Source organism: Scaptodrosophila lebanonensis, unplaced genomic scaffold (assembly GCF_003285725.1).
Source record: "Scaptodrosophila lebanonensis strain 11010-0011.00,11010-0021.00 unplaced genomic scaffold, SlebRS2 tig00000089-arrow-pilon, whole genome shotgun sequence".
Taxonomy (NCBI): Eukaryota; Metazoa; Arthropoda; class Insecta; order Diptera; family Drosophilidae; genus Scaptodrosophila; species Scaptodrosophila lebanonensis.
The window spans coordinates 3,182,774-3,205,448 of NW_022060565.1; the positions used below are offsets into that span (position 1 = coordinate 3,182,774).

At 44.0% G+C, this 22,675-nt stretch overlaps 7 protein-coding genes across 8 annotated transcripts; 2 read left to right on the plus strand and 5 right to left on the minus strand.

Moving 5' to 3' along the window:
- Positions 1-157: 157 nt before the first annotated feature.
- LOC115626803 (phosphatidylinositol N-acetylglucosaminyltransferase subunit A) lies at positions 158-2,219 on the minus strand. The gene is made up of 4 exons (XM_030522272.1): positions 1,979-2,219; positions 1,670-1,915; positions 1,374-1,611; positions 158-1,306 (listed from the first exon to the last, which is right to left on the minus strand). Exons 1-4 carry the CDS (start codon positions 2,078-2,080, stop codon positions 372-374), a joined length of 1,521 nt encoding a protein of 506 aa, XP_030378132.1. The 5' UTR covers positions 2,081-2,219; the 3' UTR covers positions 158-371.
- A 109-nt stretch (positions 2,220-2,328) lies between these two features.
- LOC115626802 (syndetin) lies at positions 2,329-7,075 on the plus strand. Of its 2 annotated transcripts, none has more exons than XM_030522271.1 (9): positions 2,329-2,487; positions 2,602-2,856; positions 2,920-3,234; positions 3,299-4,153; positions 4,223-4,726; positions 4,785-4,895; positions 5,178-5,501; positions 5,566-5,678; positions 5,995-7,075. In XM_030522271.1, the coding sequence occupies exons 1-9, from the start codon at positions 2,422-2,424 to the stop codon at positions 6,365-6,367; spliced, it is 2,916 nt and encodes a 971-aa protein (XP_030378131.1). In that variant the 5' UTR covers positions 2,329-2,421; the 3' UTR covers positions 6,368-7,075. The 2 variants fall into 2 exon arrangements, with proteins under 2 accessions (XP_030378131.1, XP_030378130.1); XM_030522270.1 differs by having other exon boundaries at positions 2,917-3,234; positions 5,995-7,074.
- A 1,231-nt stretch (positions 7,076-8,306) lies between these two features.
- Positions 8,307-10,525, minus strand: LOC115626818 (probable ATP-dependent RNA helicase DDX52). Its single transcript, XM_030522298.1, has 4 exons — positions 10,396-10,525; positions 9,577-10,331; positions 8,870-9,514; positions 8,307-8,811 (listed from the first exon to the last, which is right to left on the minus strand). Exons 1-4 carry the CDS (start codon positions 10,456-10,458, stop codon positions 8,448-8,450), a joined length of 1,827 nt encoding a protein of 608 aa, XP_030378158.1. The 5' UTR covers positions 10,459-10,525; the 3' UTR covers positions 8,307-8,447.
- A 490-nt stretch (positions 10,526-11,015) lies between these two features.
- On the minus strand, positions 11,016-12,465 carry LOC115626887. Its single transcript, XM_030522397.1, has 2 exons — positions 11,987-12,465; positions 11,016-11,926 (listed from the first exon to the last, which is right to left on the minus strand). The coding sequence occupies exons 1-2, from the start codon at positions 12,344-12,346 to the stop codon at positions 11,018-11,020; spliced, it is 1,269 nt and encodes a 422-aa protein (XP_030378257.1). The 5' UTR covers positions 12,347-12,465; the 3' UTR covers positions 11,016-11,017.
- Positions 12,466-12,779: 314 nt separating this feature from the next.
- On the minus strand, positions 12,780-17,483 carry LOC115626688 (protein halfway). Its single transcript, XM_030522116.1, has 4 exons — positions 17,154-17,483; positions 15,451-16,454; positions 14,865-15,375; positions 12,780-14,211 (listed from the first exon to the last, which is right to left on the minus strand). Exons 1-4 carry the CDS (start codon positions 17,184-17,186, stop codon positions 13,819-13,821), a joined length of 1,941 nt encoding a protein of 646 aa, XP_030377976.1. The 5' UTR covers positions 17,187-17,483; the 3' UTR covers positions 12,780-13,818.
- Positions 17,484-17,714: 231 nt separating this feature from the next.
- On the plus strand, positions 17,715-18,556 carry LOC115626856 (protein C19orf12 homolog). The gene is made up of 2 exons (XM_030522357.1): positions 17,715-18,067; positions 18,140-18,556. The coding sequence occupies exons 1-2, from the start codon at positions 17,866-17,868 to the stop codon at positions 18,358-18,360; spliced, it is 423 nt and encodes a 140-aa protein (XP_030378217.1). The 5' UTR covers positions 17,715-17,865; the 3' UTR covers positions 18,361-18,556.
- LOC115626854 (vacuolar protein sorting-associated protein 18 homolog) lies at positions 18,438-21,945 on the minus strand. The gene is made up of 5 exons (XM_030522356.1): positions 21,591-21,945; positions 20,893-21,521; positions 19,375-20,827; positions 19,168-19,319; positions 18,438-19,104 (listed from the first exon to the last, which is right to left on the minus strand). Exons 1-5 carry the CDS (start codon positions 21,862-21,864, stop codon positions 18,640-18,642), a joined length of 2,973 nt encoding a protein of 990 aa, XP_030378216.1. The 5' UTR covers positions 21,865-21,945; the 3' UTR covers positions 18,438-18,639.
- Positions 21,946-22,675: the final 730 nt, after the last annotated feature.

The following is a 22,675-nucleotide window of genomic DNA, read 5'->3' on the forward strand; positions in this document are numbered from 1 at the left end:
ATAATTGTAGTTTCACTCTTTGCTTGAAATATGTATAACACAAGGTTAATACAAATCACGCACAACTAATTATAAAACAATGATGAAGGAGTTTAAAACACCTAATTTTTTCAATGAGTAAATATTTATTTAATTGACTAAATACATTATTTGGAAGAACGGGCCAACAACTGCGAGGCTGCGCCAGGTTACAAATCCTGTTCCACAATCCTTATGCATCCAGAAGGCAAGGAATGAAAGGATGCTTATTGCTATTATTGAGTTAGAATTCCATGTTGCGGCGAGCAGAAGCAATTCGTGTAGTTTGCAGCAATATAAATAGTACTTTTTCATAAATATATGTATGTATGTATAAATAAACTGATTATTTGCTAGAAGCGGCGTGGCGAAGAAGCTCGGTCGCGTACCTCAACAGCCATCTCCATATGTCGCAAAGGACGCCAGCGCTCCAGTAGTTGGAGCAACATGTGTGCGATCACTACGAAGACCAGAAACCAGGCGCCACACTTATTTACAACGCACAGTATTTGGCCCAGCGTCCAACTGGGCTCGCCCGCTATGCGTTCATACACTTTGACGGTGCGCAAGGCCACGTCGTCCCAGTTGTAGAGCGTGCCCACGATTTCGTTGCAACGATACGGACAGAGCACCGGCTCTACTTGACTGTCCTCGTCGGCAGCTGCTCCGCGCATCACGACAGTTGTGGGAGCATCTGGCGACGACGCTGGCACAGGCACCGGTGCTTTTAGCAGCTTGCGTCCCTTTCGTTTTCCGCGTACGCGACCTGCTGAAGAGTTTGGCTGCCCATTGGTCGGAATGTGTCCATTGGCAGAAACAGCAGAGGCAATGTCATTTGCATGCAATGATGTGGCAGTGACAGTTTGCCGATGGCGCTCAATGGCCACCAGCACAGCTTGATGTATGGCATCGATTTCGGGCTCAACGAGCAATATTAAATGCTTGGGCAGCACCTCTGGTATGCCGCCCACGCTTGTCGACACGACCTGAAGCCCACACGCGGCCGCCTCTACAATGGCCATGCAGTAGGCCTCCGTTAGCGAGGTGTTCACAAAAATGTGGCCACGCACGAGCACATCTCGCACCTTGGCATGGTCAACAGCGCCCACAATTTCGACGCGATGCTGCATGTTTGTTTTCTCGCGTATTTCCTCAAGCAGATCACGCTTCGGCCCATCGCCGACAATGATGAAATTAATGTTGGGCGTATGTTTGAAGCGCGGTATAACGCCGGCCAGTAAATCAATACCCTTGCGATATACTAAGCGCGAGGCCACAACAATATTGACTGCGAAATCATGAGAGAGTTGGAGTTTAGAGTTCTTAGAAATGCATGCTGTTGGCTATTAACATACTTGTGCCGTTGGTTGGTCGCTGAGAGGGATCTGGCGTGAAAAGTGCAGTGTCCACTGCATTGGGTATGACAGAGACGCGATGTTTGGACACACGGGCACGCAGGACGGTATTTTCTTTGCCGATGTGTGACACACAGATGCAGTGATTGACCATACTCAGGTTTATCTCCAGCATCCTATTGGTAAGAGTTGCGGACAGGTCGGCAAAACCAAAAAGGCTGTGATCCGTAAATACAGTCTGCAAAGGCGCACGATTAGTACACATATGAATCGCCTTCGGTGGGCTATCCACTCACCTTTAGGCCCAGCAAAGCGCCAACCATAATGGCCTCGTGCGCTAGGGCACTGAACGCCGAGTGGCCGTGCACCACTTCAATGCGCTCCCGTAGAAGCACTGCCCGCAACAACGGCACATTACAGACGGCCGTGGGCAAAATACATTGGTTGTAGCACACCTTAATGGGCAGATAGTAGACTTTAAGGCCGTGCGTCAAGTACCGTACGCCGCTGCAGTCGCCGTAGGCGTGTGTCAGCACGATGACCTGTAAATATTGAGCAAAAATTTCATTTTAGCTAACCAAAACAAAGGACTGCGGACTGCCTACTTTGTGGCCATGTGATAAAAGCATCTGTGAGAGATTGTAAACATGCTCCTCGACGCCACCGATGCTGGGATAGAAAAAGTCCGACACCATGCACACACGCATAATTCACACAGATAGCAGCTGCCACACTCACATGCAGTTGCAAACATAACAAAACAATGTGACGACGGTGATAAGCAGAACTAGAAATTAAACTATATTAATTCTTATTGGCAATAAAATATTGCACTTCAACAAATATGGCCTATTCCCCTTCTTTTGCTCATGCTTGTTATTGCAATACAGTGTTGAGTAATGGCCATAGGTCATGCACGGCTGCCAAACAGAGCGTTGCCATCCAGTTGGCAGAAATCATTGTGCCAGCAGCAATAGCAGAGGGAGTGAACAATATCTCGAAGTGTATTTTCTTACACATTACTTCGAATAACGTTCATGGCCTTAAAATGCAGAACTCCAAGGCCAAAATGGACGAGTTCAAAACAAAATTTATGGACCTGCTGCACAAACAGGTAAGTTCGAACTTGCTGATCTACAGCAACAAAAATAAAGCAGGAACAGGAACTGCAACTAACAAATTTCTATCCCACACACATGCGCACACACACATACACGCGCGCCCACAGACGAACCGACAAATGAAAATTCCAGCTATGGGATTTTCCGACTATTTCATACAAACTGTCACAGCCGATACCTTATCTGCTACAGCCGTAGCCGCAACTGCCACAGCGCCATCAACAGTCATTAATGATAGCGATGACCCAACTGCAGGAGACCCAGGATCAGCGCATGCACAAAAATCCGACCAGGAAATATTGGAAAGCATTGAGCCATGTTACTATATGTCTGATAGAAATCCCCAGCTGTACGAACTGAAGGTGAGTGTGATTGTCGGGACACTGCATAAATGTGAGGCGTTAATAAATGTGTGCTTGTAGAAGGTGCTTAGTGCTGGCGTCGACTACGAACTTATCGAAAGGACTATATCACAGTTACGCACACAGCAGAAAGTTCTGAACAAACAGGTGCTGCAAAATATACTGGAGCAACGGAATGCATGTAGCAACGAGTTCGTTGCCATCAATGACACACAAAAGAAATTGGAGGAGTCACTGTGGACCTGCCAAAAAGCGCGCTCCTATCTAAATTACGCGCGCACGAATCTGACAACGACCAGCCTTGAAATTCTCGCATCCTATCGCAAGCGAGAAGTGCTCAAGGATGTGCTCGACACGCTGTGCGCCATCAAGAAGCTGGTGAGTGCATGTATGTTAAATCAGCAGCATCGGCATCGGCTTTATTTCTCAAATTCTTTAACAGCACACCACGGATGTCGAGGTACAGAAGCTGCTTGTGGAGCACAACTATTCTGGCGCCATCGCGCTGCTACTTCAGTGCAAGAGCTCGGCCGAGGAGTTCCTGGAGTACACATGTGTTCAGTCGCTGCACAAAAAGCTGCAGGAAACCATGATGCTCATGGAGTTTCAGCTGGACACGGTCCTCAACGAAATGGTGTTGAATTTTGACATGCGCAAGTATGCCAAGCTGCAGGAGTCCTACAAGCTGCTTAACAAGTCGCTTATCGCCATGGATCAGCTTCACATCAACTACATTTCGGCCATACACTCCTCGGTGAATGCCGTACTTCGTGGCTACAACGATCCGCATGCGGATGAGCATGTCAAGTTGCTGTACGAACAGATGTGCTGTCAGCTGACCGCGGACAAGAGCATTCCTTGTTTGATTAGCTTATGTAAGACATTCTGGACCATACTGGCATCGTACTATCAGGTTGTAATGTGGCACAACAACTACAAATTATATCCAAGCGAAGCCGAGTCCCCTGACTTGTACATACAGGAAAAGCTGAAAAAGGGCCAGTCGCGTATATGGAACGATATACTGACGAAAGTCTGCATCTTCTTGCAGAGTGCTCACCTGATGACGCTCAAGTATGACCAGTTCATACAGGTGCTGTCAATTGTTCAACGCCTGAAAAAGGTGGGCATTGAGTTCTGCGGAGAGCAGTCGGAGAAACTAATCGAGACTATGCAGCAGGAGAGCGAAGAGTTCTTTCGACGCTATCACATCTCATGCGTAGAGGAAATTTGTCTTTTTCTGGACAACGAATCCTGGACTGCTGTCGATTCGTTTGCACACATTTTGCAGCTACCGGTAGGTGTCAGCTATTGAAAGAAATGTTGTGATTAAAACGACTGTCTATGCATCCTAATCTCATTACAGGAGTTCCGTTCAGTGCGCCACACGTTGCGTCGCCACAAGTCGCCGCCAGTGGCACTGCTCGCATCGTCCAGCTCGGCAAACAACTCGCCGATTAGTAACAATAACTGCGACGAACTGGTCTCTGTGCACTCACAGGAAGGTGGCAGCTCTATCTATGGTTCCTATGGTTACTTTTTGCGTTTCTCCGAGAAGAGTTCGCCCTTTGATGGCGGCTTGGATCCGGCCATGCTCGAAGAGGACATTCTATCTGGCATTGTTGACGAAGCATCATGCTACTTTAGTGAGGAGAGCGACGAAGAACAAAAGAGTCTGCAGAGCAAGGAATTTGACGACTCCAGCCAACTGCTGGTGAACAACACGGCCCTCAATGTCCTCCGCTGCATTGGCCGCTATTTGCAAATGTGCAAACTGCTGCACTGCATCTCGCCCAAGATAATCGCGTCCATGTTGGAGCTGCTCGACTTCTACGCCTATGCCGTGCACGATATTTTTGCGAAGGATGCTGTAAGCCTTATAGCTATTTTGCATAACAAGCCACATCCAAACATTTCACCCTTTTCAGATTGTGCCCATTGGCAGCTTATACACGCCCCGTTTGGAGCAGCGATTTCGTGCCGTAGAGAAAAATGTTTTAAAACAAATCAAGATGTGGCCCCTCAACTTTTCATCGCTGGTGAGTAGACCACCTACTTGGTATTTAACGTTCACAACACGTTTCCCAACTGCTTCAATGGAGCTTTGTCTCCAGATATAATATACATATTTTTATGGATGAGTCAAATGATACAACATATACTCGATTTTTAATCAAATCACGGGTATGTTTGGACATTTCTGGAGCACAGATTCAAAGCTAACTTATGTTCTTATTTTTATGAGTTTTAACTGATAATAGAGTAATATTAATGTGGGTATAACTAAGAGAGTGTGCATGCTACCTGTCTTTCCTTTGCAGGCCAACAATGAGCTGGCTAATCCGGACACCCTGTACGGCTTGCAACAGCGCATTGTTGCCGTGGAGGCCGGCCAAAGCATGCTTCAGCAGTTTCAGACGTTGAAGCACTATTTAAATCATTTGCTGCCAACGAACGAGCGTCCAATGCTGGCCAGCTATCTCGAATACGAAGATTTCATGGCGGATGTGGCCAAACCCGTTTACATATGCGTCACTTCGCACATAATCGATTTGTCAGCAGTGCTCGCTCAGATGGCTAAGGTCAAATGGGATGTGAATCATGTGATACATCAGCACAGCAGCTACAGTGATGTTATGAATCGCGTAAGTCCACATCTAATACATATGTGTGATTATAAACAAAGTTTCACTTCAATGTCCCCTACAGAATATACAGAATTTTGCCATGCGCCTAGAGGAAATAGCCAAAGAGGTGCCCATACCCAACACACACGTCTGGAACTCGATGGCCCATGTAGCTACGCATTTGCTTGTTGAGGGGTAAGGAACATAAAACGCGTTGTTCTCAGTACAAAGTGATAAGCAAAATCTGGTGTAACCATATTTTTAGTTCACATATGATTTCAAAGTATTGTATAAATGTTAATATTGGTGTCCCCTTTCCGAAATTCTATCGCTCTGACAAAATGTTTGCATATACATACTTGTATACCTGAGAGTTTAAAACCAATCTATGCCATTAGTGATGGACTAAAGTATTCCCCTTTCGATAAAGGAACCAGAAGTAGAACCTTTCAGCGAAACCTATGATCAACATCTTCATGATTCATTTGTGCCTGTCCTGCTTCATTTTCAGCTTCTCCAATGTGAAAAAATGTTCGGCCGGCGGACGGGCGCTCATGCAATTGGATTTTGCGAACTTCATGTCATTCCTAGAACTAATATCCAACCAGAAGTTTCCACAATATGGCGCCTATGTGGATGTCTTTGTCAAAACCTATTATTTCTCCGCCGAGCAGTTCGAGCAATGGATCAAGGAACAGCGCCATGGCGAACTGTATTCTGTTAAGCAATTAACGAATCTCATAAACTGCATCTGTGGTAGTGACAAGCGCACAAAGCAGAAGCTCTTACAGCTATTAGACGACTGCAATAATGCAATGCAACACGGTCCCACATCAGCTCACAACACCGGATCGTCCACCTCGAATCTGAGCAACGTCATTTAGGCATGCACCACACGGTCCCTGACCTTCTCCCGCCCCCCAGGCTTACGAAATAACCTCCCCACATAGTTTCCATCCCATACGAACCCACGACAGGAGCTCCTACCCAACACAATTTATAAAACCAACTAATGTTATGTATGTTAATTAATTGTATCTTTTATGTTTTGGTCTAACCCGCACGGGTTTCAATTGTTTTTAGCTAAATCTTTTAACATTCTGTATAGAACATTCCGTTTAGTGCAATTTTATTTGATTATATCGATTGGTTTTTATTTATTTTTACTTATGCATATTTATGTAATTGATTACTTAAGGATCTCCACGTATGTACTTCAATTCGAATTCCTTTACAATTCCGAATCTCTATCTAAATTTGATTCTCTGTCTCTCTCTCTCTCTCTATATATATACATATATCTCTCTCCCATTTTGGCGTTTGGACAGCGCCTTTCTCGCTCTTTTTTACAATAAGCGATATTCTTTGCACTTGTTTTTTGTATTCAATTTTAACAACTTCAGTACCTAGAAAAGCTAGATGTGTATATAAACGAGTATATATAATATATATAAACCTATATATTAACTGATAAACGAAAAGTATTTATTTTAATAATTACGTGTAATATTTATTTGCAACAGGAAACGGACAAATAATGTTAGTAACTAAAAGTAATAAAGCAAACATATGACACATACACATATACTCTTTATAAATAAAACACATAAGCATGTATGTATATATACCACTTATATAAATGTATAGGAGTATGTGGATCTGTATAACCTGCATCGGCTAATAAAGAGAACATATTTTGAGATATGCGTATTGTATGTAACTAAAGAGTTTGCTCTAAAACACATTTTCAGGCTGAGAAGGCGATATCTTATGGGACCGACTTGGTGCTTCCTACTCTACATATTCGATGTTAAGCTGGAGCAGGCAGATCATCCAGATGTATATTCCATCGATTATAACTAAATTTTTAAATTGAATATTAATCTTAAAGCTATACCAAATATATATGTTCTTATTGGGAGCACTTACATGTATACTAATTGGATATTTGTGTGAGCCAGATCGGTCCATATGTTTGTTTCTTTATAACGCGGTAAGCATCTTTGGAAGGGAATGTGCACATATTTTGCTTCTTTATCTGTTATTACTGAACTTCAAAACTTAAAATCATTTCCAAAAAGCGTTTAAATTTAAACACAAAACGTTTCTATAGATAAATTCCAAGAATTATAGGGCTATCTCGGTAACCAATTCGAAACTTTTCTGGAGTGAGTTAACACATCTAAATAGAGGTCTTAGATGGATTATCATCACTATTTTAATATCGAGGACTTGATATTCTAAATGGAATTGCATAGCCTATATGTCTGATTACGGATCACGATCATCTTGTAGATATGGATATTCTTTGCTAAACTATGTTTAAAAAGATCTGCAATTTTCTTTAACAATAATTTGTGTTCGGTGCATAGTTTTGACTTCATCATCATTCATGCTGTTAAATGTAGCTTTCCTTTTCGAATATTTGATTCTTTTTTACATTCTAGAAATTGAAATCACCCTAAAAAAGTGCAACCTATACTCATGTAGTATTTCTTAAACAGTTTGGGATATTTCGGATACAAAATTGATAAAAATGTGTTCAATTACAACACCTGATAGCTTAAAGGGAAACTCGTAACATGTTTTAAAAAACAAGATTCTGCTCGCAAATAGACTGAAATGAAAGCAAGACTTTCATGAAATATATATTTTATAAGACTATTTAATATTTGAGCGGAATTTAATAATTGAATGGATAAAAATCAGCACAGAAAATATAAATTATTCAACTTAGAATACTTTGAAAAAAGTATTCTTATTTATCTTCTAATGGAATGAAGTGTTTCTACACATTTAAGACACGCATGCAGAATAGTTAAGTTCCTTGGTTTCCTTTACTGGTTGTTTTTATTCTGAAGTACAAGTATTTGGTTTTTTTTGTAACGTAATATATTTAAAATTATTTTTATATATTAACAAAGGCTCGTGGTCATTATAATTATAGTCTAAGTAGTTCACACACTACACTTTAGATCGTTTGGCCTTCACTACCTTCTTCTTGCCATTGGAGACCAGTTTGCTTTTGCCGATCTGTTTTTTTGGAAGCTTTTTCGGTTTTGTTTTAGTTGCTTTATCTGTGCCATGTTTCTTGGGCTTCTTCGCCTTTTCAGTTTTTAGAGGCCTTACAAATTTTCCTGGTTCGTTTGAGCTCTTGGACGACTTCCCTGATTCGCCATTTAGTTTTTCGGGGCGTATTTTTGTGCTGATATCATCACGATCCAGCGGCTTCTTGGCACGAAGCTTGGCCTCGGACTTGCGCACCTTCTTCATCTGCAGCATGTACTCCGGCACAGTTCCGCCAGAGTTTCTAATGATCTGTGCAATGCTACAGAGGCCAATAGGAGTGAGTGAGCATGTAAGTGGAATACCAATTTATAGCTTACCTGCGCAAGTTTGGCGTGTCGTCCTGTGTGAAAAAGGTTATGGCTCGTCCTGGGCGACCTGCTCGCCCCGTGCGCCCAATGCGATGTATGTAGGATATGGTCGTTGGTGGAAAATCGTAGTTAATGACCAGATTGACGCCCTTGAAGTCGATGCCGCGACCCATCAGCTCTGTACATATAAGCACCCAGATGTTGCCCTCGCGAAAAGCGCGCACACAATTGTCGCGCTGATGTTGCGTGCGTTCCGCGTGGATTACGTCCACATTGATGCCATCGTAGAGCAACTCTTCGAATAGTTGCTTGGCCCGATCCTTGCTTTGTACAAACACCAGCACCGGCGGGTGCAAGCCTTGCCGCACCAGTTCGCGCATCGCTACTAGTTTGCCACTCTCTGAGCCAACAAAGAGTAGCTCTTGGGCCACCGTATCGGTGGCACTGTTTTGGACACCAATTGTCACACGCACCAGATTCTTTAGATTCCGCAGCGCCCACTTCGCGACAGGCACCGTGTAGGTTGCACTGAAGAACGCCACACGCTTCTGTGGATGGGTACACGAGCCATATATGTCGTCTAGCTGCTCCTTGAAGTTGTTCTGGCCCTCCTCCATTAATCGATCAGCTTCGTCCAACACAAACCACTCGATCCTGTCATCAAACGGGCAAGATATTAAGCAAGGAGGGCTAGGTGGGGAATAGTCATCGCTTACCTTTTCAAGTCCAGAAGTGGCGGTTGTTGTTGGAGCAAGAAACGCACCCGGTTCGGCGTCGATACCAGAATATCGTACTTCTGTTTGCACTCAGGTCCGTAGTGATGACGCGCCTCGCTCACCTTGCTGATGAAGTGCGTTCGCAGACCTGTTTCACGCGTCAACTCCACACACTCACGATAGATTTGTTGGGCCAATTCCCGTGTGGGCGCCAGCACGAGAGCTCGCAATCCGCTCGTCTTGTGTGTACGCAGGCCGTTGATAATGGGTGTGAGGAAAGCCAGTGTTTTACCAGAGCCAGTGGGAGCGCAGGCCATCAGGGGTCGGTTCGCCAGCAGCACCGGCAAGGCCTGCATTTGTATAGGCGTGGGCTCTGCAAACCCATAGTTTAGCAGATTTTGCAGAAGGCGCGGCAGCAGCTTATACGGTTCGCTACTAAGCTCGGAAAAGCTTTCAATTGGCGCCGGTACATGCTTCCCCAACACGCTGATATTGTGTTGTTTTCGAAAGATATTGTTTTGCTCCTCCTGGCGCTGTTCCTCCTGCTCTGCCGCAGTGCCTTCCTTTTGCTTTTTCGGTTTCTTAAGCTTGGGCTGTATGACGCTTTCGTCGCCATCCAGTAGGCGGAAATCAACTGCTGGTGCCTCCACATCTTCTTCCTCAACCTTAATGCGCTTTTTCTCCGGCTCCTCTTTCTTTGGCTTTTCTACAGCGTTTGATAAAGGATTCTTTAGCTGTTGGTTATTTACCGGCACCTGTAAATGCAAGCCTATTATTAGTTTTATTGTTTCCACTTTAACGACTCCATTTACTACATACTTGACGTTTTCTGCTGAAGCGTACACCTGCGGTTAGTTGTCTAAAAACATCATGCACATCCATTTTGTTGCTATTGTTTACTAATCTAACACAGAAAGATATTTTGAATTTCCACTCGCACGTGCATTTGTTTTGTTGGCCCAAAGAGTTTAGGTTTCAGTGTTGGTAAGCGGCGCACAACTGTGTTAAGATAGCGTCCATGAGGGTTTACGGATTGCTTGAACGCCGATTGAAAAAGAAATAAACCTGATTGATGCACAGTTTTTTGTTGTTTCCCAAGTTTTTTCACCAACGGCTGCACATATAATACATATGTATATATTATATACATATGATCTTACAGAGATTAATTATTTAGTTGGGCTTAGTTTTATAATTGATAATATGGAGATGTAATTCAGTTCATATTTCAAAACAAGCAGATCGTGATTCCATATTTGAACCAGACCTGCCACATACATGAACATACATACATATGTATATAAGTATGTCTAATATTTCAATCATAACGCTCATAAGGTTATAAATTGGTTGGAATTCGTAAATATTACCAATTTCGGTACTGCATTCGAAAATGAGAAAAAAAGAGAATTTTTGTCATTAAATATTTATTTGTTGTTACTCAGTCTCCCTCTTCTAAGGCTACCAATGCATCCAGCAGTTCTACACGTCGTCGCACGCCCTTAGCATCCTTTTCGCTACCCTTGAACTCCTTGACAATACTTCCCCAGCTGAATTTCTGATCCTCCGGTGCTTCACTCGACTGCTGCTCTAAGTAATCGTCACTGAATTCCAAACAGAGATTGTGCATCGCACAAATACTCTCCACAATCAGACGGACCTCGTTCAGGTCGCGCGCTTCCAGGGCGTAGAGAGCGTTGAAACGACGCGCCAGTGCATCAAGGACGCGTTCGGCCAATCGGAAGGCCGGTTCCAGAAGGCCATTGAACACGGCATCCTTGCGAAAGCACTCTGCCTCAATGGGCCGAATCAGATAGGATTTCAGCGGAAAGGCGCTGCTGCCGATGAGATAGGAGCCCGCGGGCATGGTCCGCGCATTTAGCGCCAGCGTCTGCCCTATGGGCGACTCCTCGAAGCTGTAGTCCTGCGCCAGCTCCACGTAGCAGTCTATGATTTTATCCTCTGCATTGCATATCAACTGCAGCACAACAGCCACTTCAGCGTGCTCGCATTCCAAGAACATATCCAGCCGCTTGAGCGCAATCACGCCAAAGAGCTGCTGAAAGCAGCGCAGCTGTGGAAATTGCTGGAAGCCCTGCAGCGTGCTCTGCTGTGCCGCCAACGAGTTGGGCCACTTAATAAAGCTCTCGTAGTTGTCGGATATGATGTGCCAAAAGCTGCGCACCACCTGCTGGCACAGCGACCATGGCAGCTGAAACTTCCGGGCAATCTCCTCGAAGTGCTCGTCGGTGGCCAGTTTCCACATAGATAGCGACAGTGTCGTTTGTGGTGTGGGTGCGCCCGGCAACGCATTCCTCTGCAGCGTCTCCTCCAGCGTTTGTTGGATTCTCTGTAAATGGTCAAGATGCATTGCAACATTGGGAGTTGGTCACAGTGTACGTCCACTTACCAGAAAAGTGAGCTTCCGAATATGCAAATATGACTCGAACTCGGCATCTACGTAGCGGTGTAGCAAGTTCAGTTCTGCGTATTTCCATTGCAGCTTCGGTAATTTCCGCTGCCTTGCGGCCGGCATAGATCGTCTCTTCAGCTTCTTGTTCTTCATGGTTGTTGATGGCGCAGCCCGTTGTTGTTGCTGCATTAGCGCAAAGGCTTCGGCCTCGTCATCGTCATTGGGCGCCAACAGTGGATAGCAGCTTGGAGCGGCCATAAGGTCAATGCCAGCATTAGCGCGTTTGTGCGCTCCATCGATGAGCATGTCCTTGGTTATAATTGTCGCAATGTTCGCTATGAGGGCGCGTTCCTCCATTGTGGCAGACTCAGACAGTGTCGTCTGGGGGATGGCCAGCCAATAATTGGCCCGCAATCATCCTCATTTTGGTGTGGCAATGCCTTGTTTTATTGCCAGCACTGCCAGCTGTGAGTTTGGCGTCCTTGCGCGCGCTCCCTTCATAATTCAAATGGAAAAGCAACAGCATAGTAACTTTCTCTATGGAGGGTGTGTTCATATGTAAACTATTAAAAATTAAGCGAAAATTATGAACTAAATGTTTTAAAATCCTTTTTTAATGATTTTGAATAATTTTAAAAATGTGCATGGCCTATTCTCGACATAGCTGAAACATTTTTTGAAAGGCTGTAAAAAAGAATTTGTTACCTAAAAAGAAGTTAAAAATATTTTAAATAAAAAATTAAATGTCAATGTAAATCAAGACCTCTCATATTAAAAACGCTGAAATGAATTAGTTTGGCATTTCCATTTATTACGATACATACGCATAAAAAAAAGTTGTTAAAAAAAATGATACACTTGTTATATCTTATAAAGCAACATATTGTATCCTAATGGTGGTAAGACACTTGTTTTTCAATTAAATATTATCAGGCGTTCTCCCAATTCTGAAAATTCTTAATAAATGTTTTAATGTACAGCAGTTTATTTAATTGGTTGGAAAGCTTTATTTCAGTTCATAATGTAGTTTTAAAAACCAATATTCAATCATAGCATGACAAATTTCTTCTTCTTCACAATACATACAATTTTCAGAACTGGTTTTTACGGATATGTTATACATATGTTTATTTTAAACTGAATATGAGGAATATCAAAATTTCGCACAAATTGGTGGATGATCCCCAAACCAAACCGAACCACTTATAAAATAATGATAGTGGAACTGTGAAGTCTGTGCTTCTATAATGTTCGTAACTTAAGTGAGAAGCTGTTTAGAATAAAGTATGGCAGTCCGCACAAAGAGACGATTCAATATGATCAGAATAGATAGATATGGCAGAGGCCTTTGCATGAGCCTATACTTAGGCCAAGAAGGCCAAATGTAATGATCATGTCAATTCATCAATACTCCATTTAAAGCTGAAACTAGTCAGAACCAACTTAATCGGGCTGCTTTAATGAGTTTAAAACAGAGTCTTTGCATGAAAACACGATTTGTTGTTCAAGATATTTGATATTATTGGGTATATATAAATTCATTTATTATACCTAATGCTGTCAAAACGATTAGACATAGATCGGCCAACTATATCATTTAGCTGCTATTGCACTTTCAACGTATCTTCTGTGTGTTTGGAAAAGACCTAAAGAACTTTTAGTTTTCGAGCAGACTTAAGCGTTAAATAAAGTGTTAGGAGTGTTAACAGTGAAAATAACCTATAAATATCCTATTCAAGCGACATTTTAGACAAGTGTCGTAACACTAGAGCTTGGGGTATATAGAAGGCACATGTATTACTCGCTATCAAGCGCATATGGTTGCTCGCCTAGGACTCGCACAGCCAGTCACAAGGAAGTTTGGGCATCTTGCTGGCCGGCCAAGGCAGATAGCCAGCTGTCTTGAACACCCAATAATCGTATGACACTTTGGTGATCAATGCCAGCAGAAGGAAGACCTCGGCCGCAATCAGATAATAAATATAGTCGGTCCAGTCTGGCGGCGATTGGCACAGCTTCGTCTCCTGCAACTCAATGACACTCTGGGGTAGGTTGCGACAGCGTATCTCCATATAGTCTGGTATGTCAGTGCTGCGCTCCTTTAGCCAGTTCTGCAGCGTCTTGGCCGAGTTGCAATCGCATTGCAGCCGATTACCGCCTAAATAGATGCGACGTCCAATATCGGTGTCCATTAGCGCATTGTTTAAAAAATATTCAGGAATCTGTAAACAAATACAAATATTTTAATAGACCGATACTACAAATATAATAGAATGCTTATTGTTATGACAATATACATATGATCAATTCTTTTCGGCTTCAACACTTGTTGAATGGAATATTAAATCTATAGCAAAAAAGTGGTTTCCATTATTTTTTGACACGCTACTTAACTTCTTAGCTTGTTATTTGTTTAAAATATCTCAATAAAGTCAATATTCATGCTTAAAAGAATTGTGTGATTATGAAACAAAAATATTCAGGAATCTGTGAACAGTTACAAATATTTTAATAGACCGATACTATAAATAAAAAGTATGCTTATTTTTATGCCAATACAAATGTATGTATGTATATGATCGATTCTTTTCACCTCGTAATAGCTTCAATTATTTGTTTCTCCGTTCAACACTTGGCTTGAATAGAATATTAAACCGATAACAAAAAAGTAGTTTCCCTTATTTTTAAACACGATACATAACTTTTTAGCATATTATTTGCTTAAAATATCTCAAAAAAGTGAATATTCATGATTATGAAACTAAAATTGGCATTACTAAACACGAATTATTCGCTCCATATTGCGAGACAATATACATATTTCTCGGAACTTTCGAGCAGAAAAATAAACGAAAAATACGTCTTGCATACTGACCTTGCTCAGAGAATTATTCCTCATGTAGATACGCTGAAAGTGCTCAAGGAACTTGGTGCCCTCGAACTCGTATATCGACGAGATCTGATTGTTGTCTGCCATCAATTTGGCAATGTTATGATATGTGGGATTTGTGTGGAAGTGATCGCCCAGACTTCTGATCTTGTTGTTAGTTATGTTCAGGGTGAATGTGTTGTCCGGCAGCTTGGCCGGCAGCTCCACTAGACCCAAATTCGAACAGTCCACATGACAAATGGGCTTCGATTGATCTCCCTGCACGATCATAATCCTCTCAGACTTGCAGGTGCAGTTTCCAAAGTTGGGTATTACCGGGCATTTGGTACCGCACTGTTTGTTTCGCTCCAGCTGCTTAATGGACATGTAATCCGTGGAGTTGAACCACTTATGCGTGGCATTGTACAGACAGAACGAGTTCTCGGGATTGACAAAGTTAAAGGAGTCGCTGTAGATGACCTCGTTGAGGGGTTCACAGAGCAGGCCTTGGTTGCCGCTGAAATATGTAAGTTTATTGGCAATTAGTCTAAATCAAGATAAAAATTCTATTAAAGGAAACCATTTCACTCACCTAATGTCTAGGGCAATGTTTTTGTTTTGATTGCGATGCGGCACACGCGATAAATTGTTCTGAGCAATACCGAAGAACTCCAAATGTGGCACATCCTTGATGGCCCTCGATTCAATTTCCTCAATATTATTATTGGATATGTTGAGGCACTTGAGCGAGCTGTGGCGCGGGAAGCCATTGATAAGTTGACTGATATTGCCGTCGGTGACGGCGAGCGATTGGAGCGACCGATAAATGGAGTTGGACAAATCCATTAACGGCGCGCTGAGGTTGCGTACATGCAGATTTGTCCAGTTGAGTATGTTGCTACAGCTTGAGATCATCGTGATTTGCGTTATGTTGCAACAGTACCAGGAATTAGCACGCACTGGATGCGCCCGACATGGGCAGCTATTTATGTCACGACTCTGGGGATTTGGGTGACTAGGTGGCCCCTGACTGCCATTGCCATGAGGAGTCAGGCTGGATGAGTTGGAGCTATTTGAAGAGAGCGCATCGGTGGGCTCTGCCTGGCCGTTGTTGTTGCTGCTCTCTGCAGCTGCGCCATTGCCGACGCCGGCATCGTCACTGCCAATATCTTGACGATGCCAATTAAGGCATAACTCTTCCTCGGCATAGAAGCAATTCTTCAGATATTCAGGTAGTTCGGGCGCTGCAGCGCGTGATGTCGTGATCGGCACGTTGATAATGGCGGGCTGAGTGGCTGCTTCCGCACCTGGTCCGCCTGCAGACTCGCTTCCGGTGTCTGCAGCTGCCTGCACCGGCAGTTGTGGCTTCTGCGGCTCAGCAGCGGCTGCCGGGGAGGCTGTTGTGCTGACTGTTCCATCAGCTGGCGGCGGTCGCTTGAGCTCAGGGGCAGCAGCTGGTGATGGCGTGGATGTGTTCTCGCCTGCCACTGGCAGGGATTGGGCCTGCTCCGTAGCAGATGCCGGCAGCAATAACTGCTCTGGGCGTGCGCATGCGTGTCCAGACAGCAGCAGCAGCAGCAGCAAAGGCAGCGTGCACTGCAAATATATGCCACACATTAAAGCCAACTGGTTCTGTAAACTAACAACTACTCAAGAATGTTATGCCAGCAAATATTGTCAACGACCACAGCTGGCAGCCTTTATCTTCTGTTTACACAATCAATTAGCGCGCCCGTAATTTGATAAGGCTTGGCCCGCTGCCACAGGCTGGCCCTGCGGTTGCCGCGCCCAAGGCGCCATGGACGTTGGGCGTCGTGCATTGTGTTTGGTTATTCCTTTTTATTTATCATTCTTGGCGTTGGGGACTGGAAGTCAGTTGGAACTGGGGCGCCTTTATCAATTACTAGTGTGCGTATGTGTGTGTGTGTGTGTTGATTGGGTGTCTGTATGTTCTCTTCTTCTTTTTAGCGTCTTACTGCTCAATTGCAAATGACAGCATTGCGCTAATTTGGCAATTAATTAACGTATTAGCGCATTTGCCATGGAATTAGCAACAATAAAAGTTCAATAAATGAATTGGCTCTTGTTTGGCAAGAAATTGTTATTATAATGGGAATAGAAATGTATGCATACATAAATGTGTGCTATAAATAAATATAAGGCGTCGAGCAGTTTCGCTTTTATTGTTCGTGTCTTTGTGGTTGTTGTTGTGATAAGTGCTTGGAATTTATTACGTACATATGTATTTACATGCATACATACATACATATGTAGGTGTATGCGCATTGAACTTACATTTTGGCATGAAAACATTGCCGCTTGTCGCATCGGTGGGTTGTTGTTGCTGTTGTTCGTTGAGCAACAGATGCAATTCCCTGGCGACGGTCAAAGCTTCACGTTTCTCATTAAAATAATAAAAAACCAGACTCTTTTATATATGAGTTTACATGTTTGAACATCAGTTTATGGTTAAACGATCTGCGCATATTTCGAACACTACCGAATTTTGGGGTTTGCCATTGACATGAAGTTTGCAAGAGCCGTGTCAATAGTTATATTTACGAGCTAAATATGATAAAACATCCACTAAATTTGTATTAATGGAGTGCAACAATAACAAGAGCGACGACAAATATTTGGTGTACACGACGACGCGCAGTCAACAGTTTATAAACGCGTTCCACTGTGAACCGGCCAGTGTGACACCAAATTCAAGATTAAAATTCTGTTTTGCAATTTTCGAACACTGGCAAGTGACTAACCAGCCAACAGCTGTTCGCACAGCACAAACAAGAATTGAAAATTGGAAAACACACGTATGTACTCTTTCCATAAACGTAAACATATACATAGACAAATTGTGATAAAACGGTGTTATCTTTTAAAATTTATAAGTAATTTTATTCGGTAAAATAACTGCGCAAATAACGGTAACGTCGCGAAATTAACGCGTGTTGCATCCAAGTAAAATACTCAACAAAATTTCGGACGATTTGAGCGCCCAAATATGCCTGTGGACACGCGTGAGCTAATGGAGGCTATTGCCATCATAGCCGACGAGCAGCAAGTGCGTGTCGCCGTCAAACAATCGGCCAAAGGTGCTGCCATTTGTGCCGCTTCTTCCTTCGCTGGCGGCATGCTAATGGGTCCTGTGGGTCTGGCCATTGGTGGCGCCGCCGGTGGCATTGCAGCCTACAAAATGACCAGCGGTAAGCAAGTGGAGTATGCAATGACGCATAGCGATGAATTCATGGGAACTATGCCCATTTATTTTTTCACAGGCAAATTCCGACCCTTGGGCGAGGTCATACTCAATGATTTGACGGACAGGCAACGGGAGCAATTGGTGCAGCACGTGTCCAAAGCGGTGGCCGAAATACATCCGAGCGATGTGGTCATGCTCTTGCCATTGTTAATGAATAATGCATCCATACAGCAGGCTGTGCTCAAAACGGTCGTTTCGTTTGTATCCAATGAGCTGCGGATGCAGATCATTGACTGATACTACGGTCAGCTTGGATGCCAGCTACCCACCCAAAAGACAGGGAACAAATGCAGCTGCACGAGTGTTTTTTATAACATTTATATATGTTGTATGTATTTAGTTCATAGGCCATGCACAGAAACTGGAGCAGTGCACAATTTTAGCTCTCTGAATGTGATTTGTAAAAAATTATCAATAAATACTGTTTACTTAATATATACACCAACAAATACAAAATGGACGCACATGAAAATGTACATATATTGCAGAATTCGAAGCGAACTGAGTGAGGACTGGCTAGTCCCACTCCACATTAACCTTGTCCCAATCATCAACGAGCGGCTGATCAATGGTCTCGATCATTAGGCCGCAATAGAGGCAATCGGCAGCTAGTATTTCCTCAATCTTAGTCTTAAGTTCTAAGCGCTTGCGTTGTTCTTCCGGCGCAGCCATGGCATTTGACGCTGTTTGTGTCATCAGGGCTTCCATTTGGTGTTTGAGCATCGTCAGCTGTCGACTGCGCTCTTTGGTCAGCATAGGCACCACTTGCTTCTCCAGACAGTCGCTGTGAAACTTGTGGCCACAAATAAAGACAAAGAACGGCTTGACCAGCAGCATCAGCTCACAAATGCTGCAGACATCCTTCGCCTCCATGCGAATGCTGCGTGTCCGCAGCTGTTGAAGATCCGCGCACACGCGATCCGACTGCTCTTTGGTCTCGGCCATATCGCGCTGTAGCTCCTGTATGCGTTGATTGTATTCCTGTAAGGTGTCTTGAAATTAGCTAATTGCATGTGGTGTGTTTGATCTGTGAAGATTACGGACCTTGAGGGAGTTGCAAATAGCCTCCTTGAAATTGTCAATTTTCTCGAAGTCCGAGAAGAATGGCAGTAGATCCTCTATGCGTAACAGCTTGCATTCCTGTAGCAAATTAAGCGCTTTCTTTACGTCATTTGTGCCCTTGATTTCATGGTAAGCTGTCGCAGAAATTGTAAATAGAAACGTATAAAAAAGTATGGGACAAGAACTCACCTATACGAAGCCAAAGATTGCGTCGTGTCTCGGGATCATCCGGCTTGGAGGCTGTCTCCTTGGCCAGTTTCATGTCGAATTTAAGCGCCAAGTCCACGGCCATTGTCCACATAGAGAGCAAGCATTGCAGGAATACGCAGGCCTCCTTACGATCCAGATCCGTGCACACCTTCAGCGCATAGGGTACGTCGTAGCGCACCTGCGTCTCGTCAAAACCCTGAATCTCCAAATATTTCATCAGCTTAGTGGGCTCGTGCTCCGCGTAGAGATGCAGCAGATAATTGTGTATGGCATCGTTGGACGTGTTCAGGTTATAAATGGCAAACTCAAGATATCGTGTGACATGTTTGCGCTGCTCCCGCGTGTCCATTACAATGAGAGTAGGCACCAGCTTCTCCACATCCAGACGAGGGCCTTCCGCCTTTAAAGCGTTCACCGTCTGTTCCGGCAGGTGCTCCATTAGCGTGGGCGCGTACTTATAATAGAGTGCGGGATTACGTTGATTCTCCAGCGTTTGTAGTGCCTCCACATAGCGTTCGGCATTTAATTGCTGGGCAATGACCTCGTCATAGTCACCAATGGAGATAGCGAACTGGGCGAGGTTATGAGGATCCGCATGCTGGGAAATTAATTGCTGGACTGCAGTACTATTTTCACGGGTGCAGGCAAGGACCGCCGGCTCACGCATGAATTCATCATATTCTTGTTGCCAGGCACTGCGCCAGGCGGCATTACGATCGGGCATGTTGATTTGTATGAGATAGAGATCGATCAGCCAAATGACCAGCGCCTTGGTTGCCAGCTCTGGCTGCGCTACTTCTTTACCTCCGGCACCTGCATTCGGTTGACCTGCTCCAGCTGCTATGCTTGTGATCAGCCTACTTAGACGCTTCTTCACATAGTTTATAATGGGTCGCTTGTCATCCAGCTCCATGAACTTTAGGCAAACCTGTTCGAAGGTCTTATCTGTTTCGGCATAGTAGTTAGCGGCCGCCTCGTAGTTGCCTTCATTGAAAGCAGCATCCGCGCGCTGCGCGAGCACTAGTTGCAAATTTTGGGGCACTCCCGCTGCATGCGCCGTGGCCAGCTCATATTGGCCGCGCTCCAGATATATGCGCCATATGTTACGCTCCTCGTGTGTTATTCGCATCTTGAACACATACTGATCTGTATACACGTAAATGTCGCCCGTGAAGGCGTCACGATCCATGTTGAGGAGGCGGCCCAGGCGGTGCTCATCAAACGTCTCATTATAGACAACCTCTTGGTTAAGCAGGCAAATGGCAGAGATGTGATCCGCGTAGAGGAGCAGTGCATGATACTCTGTGAGTACAAAGGCCTTGGGCACGCATAGGCGACGCTCGTCCAACGACAAATGTAGCAGCTGGTCAAAGTCTAGCCTAATGAGTGTGTCACCCAGCAGTGTAGCAGAGCTTTTGGGATCAATAGAGAGCTAATGGCGTGCGAAATAGGGCAGATTAGCGCTGGCAATGGGAGTAGCATTCTTCATGCACTTACCTCGCCCACGCGAATGCCTGCGCCGCATAGCCAGGCCCACTGCTTCGGGTACTTGCTGTTTGGTGGCGCAAAGAAGCGCAGCAGGGAACAATTTATATCTGTTTTACGTTCCTCGCAGTGCGGCTCCTTCATGCTTGTTACGTAACCCGAAAATATGGCATTCAGCGAACGCTCATCGGGTCGCAGTGTCTCCTGGAATGTGTAGATGCAGTCGGGAGTGGTGGCCACCACTATGTATCGGCTGCTGTTAGGCACCCGAAGCAGCTCCAGGCCCGTGATGGGATATTTGGCCAAGCCCAGCCCCAAATCGTACAGTTGGCGCCGTTGCGTATCACTATTCAGGCCAAGTTCAGTCTCGAATATGATGCCTCGACTAGTGCCCAGCAATATGGGGCCGGTCGTTGATTCGTTGCCGTCGTATGTGTTGAATGCCACGGCTGTAATTTCGTGCTCCTTGAATTTCTCAATGCGGCGCGGCTTGGGGCCGTTCGCGTGCACGTAAAGGAAGTCTGCTGAGACACCCACCTGCTTGGGCACAATCGAAATGATTAAATGATGACCAGTTGGATCATGAAATATTTTGGTAATCTTATAGCCGGATGCGGTTACAATTTTTTCCAGTGCAATTTCTGCCAAATAAATACCAAGTATTAAAAAATAACCGGCTCATGTCATGATATATATATATACAAACTGACTTCCTGGTGGAAGAGCCGCGCGAAGCAAGAAGTATCGCAGCATGATTATGTTTTCTGGGCTGGCTAGCAGACAAACCAACCAGTTCTTGGACACACTTAAGTGCGTTAGCTTGCCCGTGCAATCATCGGGCGTGCGAAGATTCATTTTGCACTTTCTAAACATCTCCTCTTCATCGTCGTCTGTCTCGAAAGGATTTCCATCGCCGGTGGCCACGTACGGTGCCCCACCAGGGTTCTCAATGCGGGGCAGAAACTTTGGCATCGGATGATCCATTTTCCGTAATGACCAGTGGCTTATGCTTAAGCAATATTTAAATTTTCAAACCTATTGATTTGCATTGCTTTATAGTTCCGTATCGAGAATTCTTATGTTGGGCGAATTTTTGCAACAATAGCAACGCCCACCAGTATAATTTGCAGATTATGATTTAATAAAATACTGCTTCTGCCAAGTGTGTACACACTGGCAGCGACTGATAAGCATTCGACGTGTGTGCTGGAAAACGACCGTTTACGGCAAAATGTATACATTTCTATACCACCTTTTTTTAAACGTCGATTTAAAAATATCTTGCACGCAAGCGCAAATGTCTACATTTATTTAATTTCATAATAACAGTTTATTGATTCTGCTTTCTGCTTTTTCACCAAAATGTTTTCAACTTCTGTATTTAATAGTAAAGAAAATTGCAACAATCTGTTTAATGACTAAAAACGGCCAAGCGATTATTTCCAATATGAAGTGGCTGCTCGTATGTATGTTTTGTTTATGCCGCTTTTTTATCGCTTTTTAAATTATATTTCATATATATAGTATATTGTTAATTGCTATTTTTACGTTTTTGGGACTAATTGCTATAAACTTTACCTTAAAACAACTACTCGCATTTGCAATTGTAAAGCTTGAAGCAAATATTCAAGCAATACGCCGCATACGACGAACCAATCGCTTCAAAACACAGCATTGCCCGTTCGACCAGGTGGAACGAACTTCCGATGGATAATTCCCTTGGAATCGTAGAAACTAATTAGTATGGTCTTCACTTTTGACTTCTCCATCTGGCTGCTTGCAATCGGCCATTTGA